This window comes from Amia ocellicauda, chromosome 10, assembly GCF_036373705.1.
Source record: "Amia ocellicauda isolate fAmiCal2 chromosome 10, fAmiCal2.hap1, whole genome shotgun sequence".
In the NCBI taxonomy this organism is placed as follows: Eukaryota; Metazoa; Chordata; class Actinopteri; order Amiiformes; family Amiidae; genus Amia; species Amia ocellicauda.
Genome location: NC_089859.1, coordinates 35869406 through 35885969, shown reverse-complemented (window position 1 = coordinate 35885969; position 16564 = coordinate 35869406). Strand labels below are relative to the sequence as shown.

The 16564-nt window shown below is 39.6% G+C and overlaps 1 protein-coding gene across 1 annotated transcript in view; it reads right to left on the bottom strand.

Annotated features, from left to right (window-relative positions):
• Window positions 1-221: 221 nt before the first annotated feature.
• The window catches only part of LOC136759576 (plectin), a 348280-nt gene continuing 331937 nt past the window's right edge, over window positions 222-16564 (bottom strand). Inside the window, exons 75-78 of the mRNA XM_066714579.1 lie at window positions 13251-13429; window positions 11338-11458; window positions 4292-4351; window positions 222-3727 (exon numbers count right to left, since the gene is read on the bottom strand). Coding sequence (XP_066570676.1) covers window positions 3702-3727; window positions 4292-4351; window positions 11338-11458; window positions 13251-13429 — 386 coding nt within the window. The 3' untranslated portion in view covers window positions 222-3701. The remainder of the gene's footprint in view (window positions 3728-4291; window positions 4352-11337; window positions 11459-13250; window positions 13430-16564) is intronic.

Sequence of the window (16564 nt, the reverse complement as noted above, 5' to 3'; positions counted from 1 at the left end):
AATCAGCCAAGCTTTGTACAGGAAATGCTTGTCAATATGTTTTTATGCAGCTAATCACCTGTAGAAAATACTTACTGTTTTTATGTGGCCAATCGCCTTCTTCATTAATAAAAGTAAGGTGGGAGAAGAAACAAAGTGGAGGGAGCAAATGTCTCTCAGTGGTGTGTTACTATCGAATAATTGGCTTTGATGTATGTTATTTTTACAATCAGACAAGTTCGTGGAATTACAATGATTTTTAATGTTATACTCGTTATATTAACATTTTTCAAAACCAATGGAAGTTAGCTGTAGGCAAGGCTAGTTTGATAGCACAAACAAACTGCTATGACATTTAACATCCCTGAAAAAGCAGTGTACTAAAAGTACACACAGCATCACAGCATGTTTTCAAATGTTACTATTTTACAGTGCATATATTGTGATTACGCTATTACTTGTGTTGTTTTTGTAAATAATAATAAATAATACTTACATTTTGAGCAGTTTTTTTTTATTACATTTTCTGTGTGCTTCAAGTCTATTCCACAGGCTTGAGTGTATTCTGCACTTTCTTGTCAAAATGTAGTTTGACAGCAATTTAGTATTTTTTTTTTTTACAGGAATACTACAGCCATTTTTTATTGTTATTTTTTTAACAAATTGAATGTACTCATTTAAAGACATCTAAAACAGAATCATATTTACCATGACAACCTGGCAAGTGATATTTTTTATTGTTTGCATATTTAATGATTAACGAAAGACTTGTTTGAATTACAATGTCTTTATCTTATTTTGTAGCTTGTTTGTAGGCAATGTCAATACACCTTTGACCTTTCCAGAACCAGAAAGAAAGACGTCTTCACTTTGAAAGCATATAGTTCTAATTGATCATTAAAAAGAAGCAATGCTTGCAATTAACAAAAAATAAGTTTTCATTATAGGTCTTTATATTGCACAGGAAGGAAAACTAATGTGGGATATTGAGATATGACCTTGAATTTGACATTTGACCTTTCCTTCAAACTCACATTGAGTGTTGCAAATGTCCTTTTCACCTAGAAGCTTGCATCTGACTTCAGAATCTGAAAGAGCATCATGGGTTTAAGAATTGACTCAATAATCCCCACTTTCAACCTCTCAAGGTCAAACTGAGAACTGCCCCATAACTCATAACTCCTTACAGAGTGCCCCTGGGGTTATACTTACTATTGAACATGTATGATCTATATGAAAATACCCTTACCCATGAGCCTTTACCTTTTCAGAATGTAAAATGCAAAACTGGCTTATTACAGTATATAGGTATTAAGCAGCCCCAAATTACATTTTACTCTCATAAAAATGTATGTTGTATATCATACTCCTATATACCTAAAGTATGCAGCATTGCAGTTGATTTCATAGCTTTCTTTATAGCTCAGAGCTCTTTAAGAAGTTGGATGAGTGGGATTACCATTAGCAGACTGATCAAAGAAAGGTGCCTTCTACTCCTAATCAACTCAATTTATCACAGCCAAAATTACTTGTAGTGTATCAAATTCACTTGCTTTCCATTTTCAAATGATGCTGATGCATCGCCTCACTTCTGTGGCTTCACTATTAGAACAGGTCAAGGTCAACATAAGTATAGGCAGTGTTGGCTGCTGAAATAAAATCAGTTTTAAATAATAATGGTACTGTCCACTACCTAATGTTATGAGTAAATCTTTCAATAGATCTTACATTGTTGATAATCACAATCAAGTGTACATTATCTCACTTACTCTGGCATTTCTTTAATTTAAAGTATAGTATTTCAATCTAGAGAACTTAAGAAAAAAACAATAACATCAACAACAACAACAACAACAAACACACCATACACAGTCTGAAATGAGAACTTTCTTGGTTTCGGTATATTTACATAAGAAATGAAAAATACTTGTGTGTGACACTATAGAATGCAGCCTTACTTTTGTAAGTCCTTAATTTAACCATCTTCTCTTTTAGCTCTATTTAAAGCTCTCTTACTACCATCAAATTGTTAGTGTTGTTGCTAAGACTATACACAAACAGTACTCTGTTGAGTCTGTCCTGAACTTACATCTGTGTAAACAAATCGAAGGTTAACAATTTAAGATGCATGTGCTAATTACATGGTATCAAACACTTCCATAATAAACATGGTTAATTCTGTGAATGGACTCCTGAAACTACCACTTGCTACAGGGTAAATGCTAATGTCAAGTGTTTTATCAAGCAAATGAATAAATTCGAGTTTTTGATTAGCTTAATTAATCAAATGCTAAAGTGTAACAAAAAAACAGAGGATTCAATGGTCCACCAGGACTACAGTTGGGAATCATTGAGCTACAGCATCAAATGCACAGTGTTAAAAGTAGGTTGTGTATAGGTACCTTAACTACAGGGAATGTACACGATAACTTTAGGAATTTAAATTATATGATAGAAAATGCTACAAAACCAACACATTCCTAAGGGACAAATTAATCAGAATATTTTCATTATCATTAAAATTGCATTTTTGTTTCTTTGTATGACTAATGTGATACATATTTCATGATTACTAAACAAAATGTAGTAGTACTATCAATGTTACATTTGTAATAAGCTGTTATGCCTATACTTGGTACAAGTGTTGATGGTGTAGTAGATTGAAGCACCTTTTAGACTGAGACCACCTGGGAATTAATTATATCATTGTGTTACACTGCTTAAGTGGATGAATCTGATGTATGATGTATGTTTTAACACTGCTGCATGATTCATTTAGTATTGTTAGTACTTAATTTAAACACACTAAACATGGTTAATTTATATAGAGGTTTGTTATTGCTATATTTCAAAGATCGATCTATTACTGTTTTCTTTTTAATGAAAACTCTTAAAAAAGAAGGATGGCAGAAGGGGTGGAGGATTTCTCTGTGAAATACTAAAACATACAAAATCTAACTCCTTGGTATTCTATTTCAAGAATTAGAAGAAAGGTAGGTAATGGTATATAGTATATACACAGTTATATACAGTTCATATACACAGAAATTATAACACAAAAGGGTCCTTTATAAATGGAAAATCAAATTATAGGCTTGGTTTTGTAACATAAAATACCAATATAGTAAGAAGAAAAAGCAAAGAAAGAGGTCTAGCATTGTACATAAGTATGCTCCTACTGTTAATACAAGATGTCATTTTCATATGTCTAAAACAAAGAATTATAGCAGTTACAGAGATAATGAGGACCCCTACTCCTTCAAACCTATTTGTTGTTTGTTGTTTTGAGAAGAAAAGGTATATAAACATGTTCAAGTACAGTCAAGGCATGCCTCTATGATCCATGCAACACATGCCAGGAAATCTGTCTGCTTGTAATAATAGGGACTGCACTGTATATGGCACAGTAACTGGTACAGTTGATTGTTAAAAAATGAAGGAAAAATACAACAACGATAAGCCTTATCACTGTGAGAGAGGTCCATTAAACACCAATCTCTGCAGGTTAAGATTTGACAGTGACAACATGCCATCTGTAATGCTAACATAGTTGCCCAGCTGCTGCTCTTCATTAAAATGCTAATCTGAATCATCTAGTTATTCACAAGCCTCAGCTCTGTTGTCTCCTTTGTTGTGTCAAGGCCTCTGTGGACCTCTGCCTGAATCGAGGCAGGTTTCTGTGGACCAGAACAGTGTTGTCATGTGATGCAAGAATGAGAGGATCATGTAGGTGGTCTTTCAGTGTCTTCTGAAAAACAAACAAACAAAACAATAAGATGGATACCTCAGGCATTACAGTCTTAAGGACGACAGTGTTGCTTCGATCATTCAGAATTACACATTTAATTAGAAATGTCAACAATGCCAAAACAATTATGTTGTTGAATATTATAAAGAGGCCCGGAAAAGTATTTGCATTCCTCTATAATATTAGAAGTATTTTAGTTGTTTTTATTTTGATTCATATGATAAATTAATATATTATATTAATAGTATAAATATTTATTTTTTTAAGTCCCCATTTGCACGTACACAATCCTTCTGTTATTTAGGCCATACTGATCTTATTTTCTGCCATAATGTTATTAACTATAATGTTTAGATTATTTGTATATTGGCATTGTTAATGAAAAAAAAAACGTGTAAGTTAATTACTAATATAATACATTATTATTATTATTATTATTTATTAATTAATCATGGATATATAACTTACCAATAAGCTATCACTATGGTTAAAGACAACACTTTATTATTATTATTACATATTATTGCACTTCATACTTTGTAAGATGTTGATAGATATTATTACCTTTACTTGAAGAACCATTTTGGTGTTTTCCGGCTTGGGTTATTGAATTCTCATCATCTCCTAGCAATTACAAACAAATAGATCATGGTCATGGGAAACTCAAAGGAAAACATATGCTCACAGGGCCAATTGTTGCCATTAAAGTAAACACTTGGGATGAACTATGACATGTACAGAGAGTAAATTACAGTGCTCTGGTGCATAAAATACACATTTCCTGCCAATTAGCAATATATGTAGTTCATTTAATGGACAAAATACAATTTCACAGATGAAATTAAATGCAACTTAAAATTTTGTGCAAAAAATGTATTTTTCCTTAAATCATTTTGTGGTCATATGCACATTATGTACATTTCATCTACAAAATTACAAACTTCTTGGCACAAGATGACAACGTAAAAGACGACATGTTTGCCATGAAATTACATTTTGCAATTTACGATATGTTATTGTTCTGGTTATTGGTCTTGTGCAATGTGCAACTAATATATAAAAAAAAAAATCCTGCTGTCAAGTTAAGATGTATTAAACTTGATGTAGAGTTGGAAGATCAGACTAAAACTGTGTACAATAATAAAGTGTAGAATGTAGTTATCTTTCAAGTCGGAATCACTGCCCAAGGGGGAGGGGTTTCTGCGCACTTCTGTAGGAACCCGATTGAAACGTCACTCTATCAAAGCTGCCATTGGCCCCTGCGCTCATCACTCAGAACAGGTCCCTTCCACTTCCTGTTCTATAAAATGTGACATCAGCGCAGGTTCGTCCTCCTCTGCCATTTCGCTGGACTCGAGAACGTGAGCTCTCTATGTCTGTGTTTGTAAAAAACATTCAAACTGCGTATTTCGGCTGGCTGGATTCACTTCATAGTGTTGTTCATCACTGTTTTCGCTACACATCGTCTCTGTCTTGTGTGTTTAGTTATTTTATACCTAATCCCGATTCTGTTCCGACCGTGCACTGGAGGTCCAGCTGTGATTTGGGTTTCAGTTTCGTTCACAGGAAGAGCCTTTTAAAATTAATAGTCGTGTTTATATAGTGCCATATATATTCCGACTGCTTGCTGTGTTGTTTTTTTGTCCACAGGGCTTTTTCCTCCACAGCAGGAGCGCTAGCTGTGGCAGTAAAATCCGAGGCCCGGCTGCCCGGCCTGAGCCTCGGTGTGTCGTAAGAGATCTCATCTGCGTGAGGGGCTCCTACGTCGGCTTGTGCCCGCACTACAGCCCGCATCTGCAGCTGTAGGAGATCTCGCTCTCTTAGTTCACGGAGAACATCATTAATATCTAAGTGATCCAAGGATCCTATCCAGACTATTTTTAAATGTTCCCAAACTTTCAGCTTCAACCACATCGCTGGGTAGTTTATTCCAGATTGTGACTACTCTCTGTGTAAAGAAGTGTCTCCTGTTTTCCGTTTTGAATGCCTTGAAGCCCAATTTCCATTTGTGTCCCCAGGTGCATGTGTCCCTGCTGATCTGGAAAAGCTCCTCTGGTTTGATGTGGTCGATGCCTTTCATGATTTTGAAGACTTGGATCAAGTCCCCACGTAGTCTCCTCTGTTCCAGGGTGAAAAGGTTCAGTTCCCTCAGTCTCTCCGAGTAGGACTTTCCCTTCAGACCTGGAATAAGTCTGGTTGCTCTCCTCTGAACTGCCACTAAAGCAGCAATATCCTTCTTGAAGTGTGGTGCCCAGAACCGTACACAGTATTCCAGATGAGGTCTAACTAGCGCATTGTACAGTCTTAACATTACTTCCCTTTAAATTCTACACTTTTGACAATATACCCTAGCATTCTGTTTGCCTTTTTTATTGCTTCCCCACATTGCTTGGATGGAGAAAGTGAGGAGTCCACATAGACTCCTAGGTCTTTCTCATGCATTACTTCATCTAGATCTGTACCTCCCATAGTGTAATTATAGTGGACATTTTTGTTAACTGCATGTATTACCTTGCACTTGTCCACATTGAATTTCATTTGCCAGGTGTCAGCCCACAACTGAATATTATCTAAGTCCCTCTGAATAGCCTGTGTTGCCAAGATTGTATCTGCTGAGCCACCTATTTTAGTATCATCTGCAAATTTGACAAGTTTGCTAACTATCCCAGAGTCCAGATCATTATTATAGATTAGAAAAAGCAAAGGCCCTAGTACTGATCCCTGTGGAACTCCACTAACAACCTCACTCCAGTTAGAAGTGACTCCTCTAATCGACACCCTCTGTTTCCTATACATCAACCAGTTCATAATCCATCTACTTACATTACCCTGAATGCCTACAGCTTCCAATTTGAGGATCAGTCTTTGTTGTGGAACCTTATCAAAAGCTTTTTGGAAATCTAAGTATATCATATAATATGCTTTCACGTGATCTACAGCTGCAGTTGCATGTTCAATTTTTTTAAAATAAATTAGTAAGACATGATCTGCCTTGTCTAAACCCATGTTGACTATCTCCAAGAATATGGTTTTCATTGAGATGCTCCTCTATTTTCTGTCTAATCATTTTTCCCAACATTTTACAGGTGATGCAGGTGAGACTGATTGGTCTGTAATTTCCTGGCTCAGTTTTGTCCCCTTTCTTGTGGATAGGTATGACATTTGCTGTCTTCCAGTCAGTTGGCACATCCCCTGTTCTAAGTGTCATTTGGAATAATCGAGTTAGCGGCCTATAAATAATTTCCCTCATTTCTTTAAGTACTGTTGGAAATATCCCATCTGGCCCAGGTGATTTGTTTGTTTTTAATTCTGCTAGTCCCTTTAGTACCTCCTCCTCATTTATCCTGATCTCTCTTAGGGTTTGACTGGACTGATTGTCAACCTGTAGCATGTCATCTGTTTTTTCTTTTGTAAAAACCTCTGTGAAATACTAATTTAGAATATTTGCCACATCTTGTTCATTTTCCAAGATACCTCCATTTTTGCCCTTTATCTGTTTCACCTCCTCCTTTATTGACCGCTTGCTGTTGTAATATTGAAAAAAGCTCTTTGCATTGGTTTTAGCTCCAATAGCTATGTTTCTTTCTATTTCCCTCTTTGCTTTCCTGATCCCTTTCTTAAGATCTCTTTGCAGCTCAACATATTCTATGTATTTTGATTCGTCACCATCCCTTTTGTATGCGCTATACAACATTTTCTTCCTCTTTATATATTTTTGCTTACCTCTATTAAACCATTTTGGCCAGTGTTTTTTGTTCCTCAATTTGATAATTTTTGGTACAAATTGCTCCTGAGCCTCAAGTAGTATATTCTTAAAATATACCCATCCATTTTCAACTAACTCTGTATCCAGTGTGCTCCAGTCTACCTCTTCTAAGTGCCGTCTCATACCTTCAAGGTTTGCTCTTCTAAAATTGTAGACCATTGTTTTAGATTTGGACCTTGTTTTTTGAAAGAATGCATCAAAGCTAACCATATTGTGATCACAATTTGCCATTGGTTCTCTAACTACTGTCCCCCTGACTCTATATTGGTCATTTGAAAAGATCAAGTCAATACATGCGCTCTCTCTGGTTGGTTCCCTGACAAATTGAGTTAGAAACCAGTCATTTACCATCTCAACCATTTCTATTTCTGCTTCTGTAGTCCCCACTGGGCTTTCCCAGTCTAAGTTTGGGAAATTGAAATCCCCCATTATAACAGCCACATCCTTGCTACATGCAGTCCTGATTACACTGTACAATGCAGCATCTTTCTGAATATCTGAGTTTGGTGGCCTGTAACACACTCCTACCGCTAATCCTCCAGATCTCTTGTTCAAAAGTTTCACCCACAAAGATTTTGTTCCGTTACTGGGATCCAATACAAGTTCTTTTGCCTCAATGTCATTTTTCACATATAATGCTACCCCACCCCCTCTTCGATTTTGCCTGTCTCTCCTAAACTGTGTGTATCCTTCCAACTTGTATTCATCCCCATCATTTTCTGTAAGCCATGTTTCTGTCACTCCTACAACATCATAGTCACACGCCAGCACTGTGGCTTCCAAGTCTAACATCTTGTTCCTTATACTCCTGGCATTGAGGTACAAACATTTCAGGACTTTCCTACTGGCAGTTTCCCTTGGTTTTCTTTCCTTAGTGGAACATCTCCCATTGTCAGAGCTCCCTGCCCCCCTGGTTCCTAGTTTAAATGATTCTCAATTTCACTGCACATACACTCTCCCAATGCATTAGCCCCCCTTCTGTTTAGATGTAGACCGTCCGGTTTGTACAGAATGAGCTCTGCTTAGCCTCTTTGTCCGTGTATGCAGGTCTCGGATTTAGCTCCCGCTACGGCTGGTGGTCTATTACCCTCGGCCCCCTTGGACCCCGGACTCCAAGTCACCCAGTGTCCCTGGAAACCCCGGCACACGGTGTGGTTAAGCCTATTGGCCTACGCGGCGCTTGTATCCAGCACCTGGTGCTCAGCATACACAGTGTTCTGTCCGGCAACAGCAATATTGCGTTTGGTTGGTGTTGCAGTGCCCCCGTGTACATAAACGTTGTCGGGTAGAGATGCACTTACAGCGCTGAGCCCGCTAGGCGCTCCACTTGTTGCGACAGCATTTCAGTTGTTGTGTGCCCCCTGGTGAAAACACTAACCGGTGCCCCTGCTGCACGTTTCCCTGTTCACACATGTGTGCGACCATCTCACTGGGCTTTCGGCCCCTCTGTGGAGGAGATGCTCTTGCGCACCCTCCAAGAGAGAGAACAGTCCCTGCAGCTGGCCCGGGTTTACCCCGTTGCACCCCAGGCCCGGGGAGGCCCCCTGATCGTGGCTCCCAGGCTACAGCCCAGGCTACAGCCCTGCCCACCTGCCGATCTCCGCCGTTCCCCCTTCTCCTGGAGAAGGTCAGGAGAGAACGAGTGACAGTTCTGCTGATAGCCCCACGGTGGCCTCGCAGACTCTGGTTTGCAGACCTGATTGCCCTCCTCCACAGAGAGCCTTGGCAGTTCCCAGTTAGAGCGGACTTGTTGTCCCAGGTGCAGGGCACTCTTTGGCACCCCAATCTGGGCCTCCTCCAGCTCTGGGCCTGGCCCCTGAGCGGGAGCGGTTGATTGCCTGGGGTCTGTCAGACGCGGTAGTAGCCACTATTCAGTCAGCAAGAGCTCCCTCTATGAGGTCGCAGTATTCCTACCGCTGGTAGACGTTTAGCACCTGGTGCCAAGACAGCAGACAAGACCCAATTAATTGCCCAATTGGGGTCATATTACAATTGCTATAGGAGCCGTTTGACCAGGGCAAGTCCCCGTCCACGCTCAAAGTGTATCTGGTGGCCATCTCTGCATGTCATGTCCGGATTGATGGCGAGTCCCCTGGGTCTCATTTCTTGGCTGTGCAGTTTTTGAAGGGAGATCGATGGCTGCGGCCTCCTCACACCCCTTCACTGCCCACATTGCTCCTTAATGTAGTGCTGGACGCACTTTTCCAAGCCCCATTTGAGCCACTGAACTCAGCTGAGCTAAAGCTAGTGTCACTTAAGACTGGGTTTTTGCTGGAAATCACCTCTGTATAACACGTGAGCGAGTTACACGCCCTGTCCATACACCCATCATGTGTCCGTTTTGCGGGAGATGGTTCCAGGGTCACGCTATGGCTTAACTCTGTGTTCCTCCCGAAAGTGCTGTCTCCATTTCATGTCAACAGGCCTATTGAGTTGATGGCTTTTCATCCTCCTCCCTTCGCTTCAGAGCAAGAGAGTCGGCTTCACCTGCTGACAGCCTGTTGATTTGTCCAGGGTCTGTCATGCGGCCCCCAGGTATGTTGCCTTACGGGGCCGCCCTGTATATAGTTCGTTCAATGTGCATTGTGTTGCGGTGGTGCATGCGTCTGGCCTGTACCCCGCCCTGTATATATAATATGTGTTAAACAGCAGGACTGTGGCTCCATTCTGAAATTGTAGAATGGAGTTCACTGCCGCTGTTCCTAGCTGATGGCGCTCGAGTTTCGCTGCCTCGCTGTGTACATAGTTCCTTGGTCAGCAGGTCTGTGGCCCGTTCTGGCTGTGTGCCATAGAGCAAGAGTCCGCTGCTGCTGCCCTCAGCGGTAAGCATATGAGCACGCTCTCATGTTCTGCTGTGTTTATAGTTAATTTGTCAACACAGTACAGCTCATGTTGCCCTGCGTTAGCCGGTCTAACCAGCAGGCATCAACTGCTCCTGTGTTCCATGGATGGTGCATGAGTTTGTTCCTGTGCCCCGTGGTCTACATAGTTTGTTTGTACGAAATCTAAGTTGTCAGCACAGTGGAGCTTTTCCACTCTGTACTATTCAGTTTAGTAGGATGCTCCTGTGCTGCGCGTCAGCAGCATGAAGGTTTTGCTGCCACGTGATATGTATATTGTATATTGCTGTTCAGTTTGGCTACTCTGTTGACTAGCCGGCTGTGTATTATGTTGTGCTTTTCAGTGGATCTGTGGCCCCGTTCCTATTGGATCAGGAGTTCACTGCCATGATATTGATTGCCCACACCAGATATTGTGCAAGTAGATTTTGACCTCCTAGCTGCACTAGTAGAGCAGCCAGCCTTGCTATTGTAAGCGGAGGGCATGAGAGTTAATGTGATGACCGAGGCGTTTTAAATAATAAGGACACAATGTTAGCTCCAACACGAATTTGCGTTTATTGGGTTCAAACTATGGCCCCTATTACGTGAAACCTATTCACAGTCAAAGCAGCTCAAAACTAACACACATGTGCCACTCTCCAAAAAAAAAAAGGATGTTTTTCTTCATTCTTCACCTAAGACCTCTGACCTCCATGACATTCCATGAGTGACGAGCGCAGGCGCCAATGGCAGCTTTGATAGAGTGACGTTTTTGTTTGGGTCCCTACAGAAGTGCACAGAAACCCCTCCCCCTTGGGTAGTGTTTCCTTTTTCAGATAACCTGCATTCGCAACCCATCGTTTTACCACTAAATGCTTTAGGTGAGTTAGAAGACATTTACTGTTTGAATGAAAAAAAAAATCTACATGTTGCATTACAAAATAATTATGCTGAACCATAGCAAAAATAAGCTGCAACAAGGAGGAGAACATTTTACTTTCTTTGAAGGATGCAAAATGTACCTAGAGTTACTGGTGAGTCACAGTCTCTTGTGGCGGCAAACTGGAGGTCTGACCCAAGAGCAGCAATGGAACTCCTTGGGCGAATACATCGGTCTCCTGAGAGACTCCTCCTCAGAGCAGACTGCAATGACAACAAGTACTTTCAATAAAAGTCTTTGGAAAAATACCTGGGATATTTTCTGGATATAAAAATACAATGGCATTTAAAACACCAGAATTGTTATAGTGGGTGCTTTTTAGGACGGGAGTGCTTTTTATTTTTCAACCACTCTATATTAGGAATGACCAAAGCTGCCAGGTCTCAACATTCCAAATTTAAAATACTTACATAACAAATCATTCTAAACTGCCTTAACTTAGCAATTCTGAATATAAAACAATGTATCATAAGGTTTAGGAAAAAAAGCTTTACCATAATAGTATTTTTCTTCACACCACACAACTTAGAAATGTCTAAAAATAAATATATAGAGCCCTTGACTGTTTAGGAAGAATAAAACTTATAATAGTAATTTTTGATCTCCTCACCAAGCTGCTATGTAAAATGAAATTACCCCAGATATCTTTAATATAGTTATTTATTAAATACATTTTTGACAAGTCAAATAACCAACATTATCTCAACAAATACTACTACTACTTAATAATTAAATAAATGTGTTACAGAAAATATAAAAGTGTTATTGAAAATGCTGTGCTGTGATGCAGTATGTCACAAGTATGGGAAGTTTAATGTCAAATTGGTTTGTGTTATCAAACTAGCCTTGCCTATAGCTAACTTCCATTGATTTTTAAAAATATTAATATTACTAATGTAACATTCAAAATCATTTTAATTCCACAATGCAGTCTGATTGTAAAAATAAACTTCAACGCCAATTATTCAATAGTATTACACCACTGAGAGGCATTTTCTCCCCTAACTTTGTTTCTTATCCCACCTTACTTTTATAAATGGAGAAGGTGATTGTCAGAATGCAACGTAAATGGATTATACCTATGCTTACTAAATGATCATACCCCGAATTTGAATTGCTCTGTAATCATGACTTAAAGTTGCAGGATCTACTGGCACATCATCAATACCAGGGGATCACAGAACAGTGGACGTACATGTATGCTGTCAGAGGTCAGATGGTTACATTGGCAATCCTTTTCAAAAGAGAGCACAGCTGCTTAACTTGGGTTTCCTCCAGAAAATTGCATAGGCATGGCGGACTGTTTCAGATGTGTTGATGGAGGGGGGGGCAAAGTGAACTAGATCGGGGGGGGGGGCAGGGGATTGCTGTAGTGAACTAGAGCAGGGGGTAGCCAGAGCGAACGAGAGTGGTGGTCGGAGTGAGAGCAAGGATTATTATGTTTTTTGTTTTTTAACAATCACGCATTTGTTTGGCCAGGCGGCATGGAAACCCTGCTTAACAATACATACAATTGTTCCACAAATGTAATATATTGTGATTTGATATTTCCCAGCATTGTTTCAATCTTTTGTCCACTCGTTTTCCATTGACACCTCAGTAAGGAGTGCATTGTTGAGTAAAACAACTAGATGGATGCATTCTATATCCCTTTCAAAGTCAAACTTTGAAAATAAAAAATAATAATTTGAAAAACACCTGAACAGGCATGTTGAAACCTGTAGACTTGAATTAATATATAACTAGACACCCATCAGTACAATTTCAGCTGACCAGTCAGAGCTGTGGCCTCTCAAGAGTTTTGACAAGTCTGTATTACAGCAGCAGTGAGTAGTGAATAAAATGCTTAAGAATATTACTGCTATTGCTGTTGTAGTTCATAATAAATTTAACTATTGTGGGATTACAATTTTTCCTTATTGGAAGCTGTATATCAGTGTATAGTTGTTTATTCCAAAAGATTGATATATACTCATAAAGTGTTTGCAAGCTTACCTTCCGGGTTAAGGGGCTACTGGGAGCTGAAGCACTGCTGTATAAACTCAGACTTGAGTTGGACCTGCTTGCTGACAACATCTTAGAGGACTGATTTCCTCCACTCTTTAGTGGGGAAGGGCCAAAAGAATCCCGGGACAGATACTTCTCTTTTATCTTCAGGTTTGTCCTTCCTTTCACTGTGAAAAAAGGTTTACTTTAATTTGCATTTGTACACCTAATTTCTAAAAATATATAATAAAATACATATAATTGAGGTTAGTTCAACTGATAAAGAATGTACACATGGTGATATTTTTCTTAACAACATCAGGCTTAACTCTGTAATGCCATGTTATCATTCAAGTTGAAAACAACTACCAAACAGGACTACGGGACACTGTCTACTCAATGGCGAAGTGGTGAGAAAGCTAAGCTGCCAATAGGTCTCTGCAATGTCACTCAGGCAACCCCTTACCTGCTTCATCTTACACAGTACACAGACATACTTCCCCTTTTTCTCTTGGGTTGGTGAGTAATCTCAGTTTGAACATGTTGCGAGAGCCTTTTTAGCTTGCTATGAATTCAAAAGTTGGGGGCTGCTTCTTTCTTGTTATTCAGCTATTGCTTTATGTAATATAATAAGTAATACATTTGTAATTATTATTAATATTGTTATTAATATATTATTTACGGCCCGGGGCTCAGTGTTCCTATCAAGATACTCAAGTGTAGTAGATTACACCTCGCTTGCTTACAGCCTTTCTGACAGTGTCACTGCTTCACCCCAGTGCATAATTGATTGGCTTTGGCCCGACTTTCAGTGCACTGTATTGAGTGCAACATGCCTCGACACCATACGGTGCATCTTGGTGCAATTTGGTATACTTTAGTGCAACTCACTTCACGTCGGCATACTTCAGTGCAGCTGGATTGGTTTGTGTGAATATACCATGTTTCGGTACACCTTGGTGTACTTTGATGCATTGGCCTGATGCATTGTGCTAGCATTATATCTAGCCTTATTGATATATTATATATATTTTCAAATTATATCCACACACTTGTAGGATGTATTTCACTATGTCCCAAATAGGGAGTTTTCACTGGTGCAAGGCTTGCCAAACCAAGTTCCCACTGGGTGATACTTATGATTCTTGTATGGCTTGCCTAGGCCATAATCATGCCAAGCAGACTATCACAAACAAGGAATTCTGCAGTGCCGCTTGGCCAGGGTGATGGAGGAGCACTCATTGTCTGTGACTAGTAACACTTACTAAGTTTTTGTGTAGGGTTCCAGTTCTATAGCAAGATTAGAGTAGTTTCGAATTTTGAATTTGTAAATACCAATATTCTTTAATTTGTTATTTTGTTAGGACACGTTAGAGTAGGTCAGATTAGAATTAGAATACTTTTCTTTCTGGTTTTGTTATTTTTGCGGGTTGTTAGACAACAGCCAAGTTTTGTTTCTTTTGGTTTAGATTTCTTGGCTTTCTCTTTATTTCTTTTAGCCCTACTCTTTTTGTTTTGATTTTGTGAATATACTTATTTATTTTGTTAAATGTCTTTTGTTAATTTACCGGCAATCTTTTGTGGGTGGTTCATTGTTAATCTCAATAGGGGCTACGTTTCGGGTTATTGTTAAATCCGGAGGGATTGCGCAGGAATGTAACATATGGGGGTTCGTCCAGGATTTGAATGTGAGGTGAGTCTGCTTTTGTATTGTATTTGTGCAGTGCTCTACCTCTAGTGACCTTTGTTTTGTGGGTTTGGCAATTCCTTCCTACTGTTTATAGCTCACCTTTGTCACAGCTTTGTTTAGCCCTTTGTTTCCATTATGGGTTTTTGCTTGTGCAAATGTTGTAGCTATTATCGCTAAGTTGTTTTGTTTGTTAACTGAGGGAGAAGTTTTGGTTTTTAATATGGAGTATTTTTTGGCTAAACCCACTCATGAGGCCTAGAATCAGAATAAGAAATCAGAACATTTTAAGGTGGATATTCCTCACAGCAGCGAGGAAGTGTCTGCCATGTTGGTAACAGAGAAGATTTTGCCCAAGATTGTGCCAAGGTTTGAACCTGTTACGGTCAAATCAGCTGATAATGCTGTGTGCCTTAAGAAATTTGACTGTAGATCTCTTTGCATTGCAAAAGCTGTCACAGGTGGCGGTGCATTTTCCTTTACACCTTTGCCGTGCTGCAGAAGGTCAGGATGGATGATGATGTTGTTGTTAGTTGTGATTATGGTTTTTGGCCTTTGTCCTGCTGTTCTGCATTGATTCCTGGCAACTTCACCTGCAAGCAGATCTTCTATCTCAGACGTGGTGTGCTGTGGCACCCAGACCTGGCACTAGTCCAGCTGAGGGTCTGGTTGGAGTTAGGGATGTCTGTCACTGTAATGGCTACCATACAAAGTGCAAGAGCTCCCTCTATCAGTAGGGTACATAATGCACGTTGCAATACAGTGCTTCAAAACAAAAGGGTCAAATGGGGGGTTGCGACTCTTCTTCCCCACTCGATGTTGTCGCGGATGCCACTGTTTGTGTTAGAACTGACCACCTGACATACAGTATAAAATGAAAACATTACCATGGGCTCAGTACATTATACAAGGTGAAATTAATGTGAGTTAAGCTCTGTTTGCACCATGTTTATTTCTGATGTAATTTGGCACAAGGACTGACATTTTTGCATTATATATTAACAAGTAGGTCTTGATTGGGATATGAAATTAGCCCCCCAATATTAATAGCGTCCCGTCTGCTCGATATGAATGATGACGAATCCGATCCCACTCGACAACCGAAAACCAGGCCCCCAAAACCCACGCCCTATCCCTCCCCAAAATCTATGTCCCCCCCAACCCTGAAACCAAACCCTGTATAGGAAAGCTGAAGAAAGTGTTTTGTGATAATTATATAATGATTTATATTAATAATAATATGCAGACCAAGCAATGTAAATGTATTATGGTAGCAACAACCATTTTGCAAGTTGTTCAGGGCATACCCTCTAGACATTCCTGTCAATAATAGAAAAGATCAAACTGCAGAGAGAGAGAGGGCCCACAGTTGTTTGTTAAAAGTTTGTGGACTTAATCTTTTCTCCAGATAGGCAGGAACTGTTTTTGTTAATGAGCAATTGACAGTTGTTAAATAAGATCCGTGGGATCGGACCTTTCCTAGTATATTAAAGGAAGACATCTGTTCTTTGGATCCCACACCTCTTCCTAGGAAGACTACCATGAACATTACAAGGTTCAGAAATCTGACCAAGAGATAACACTCTGGCAGACCCCGGCCACAGATCCACATGTCCTGCAATGTATATAAGGCTGA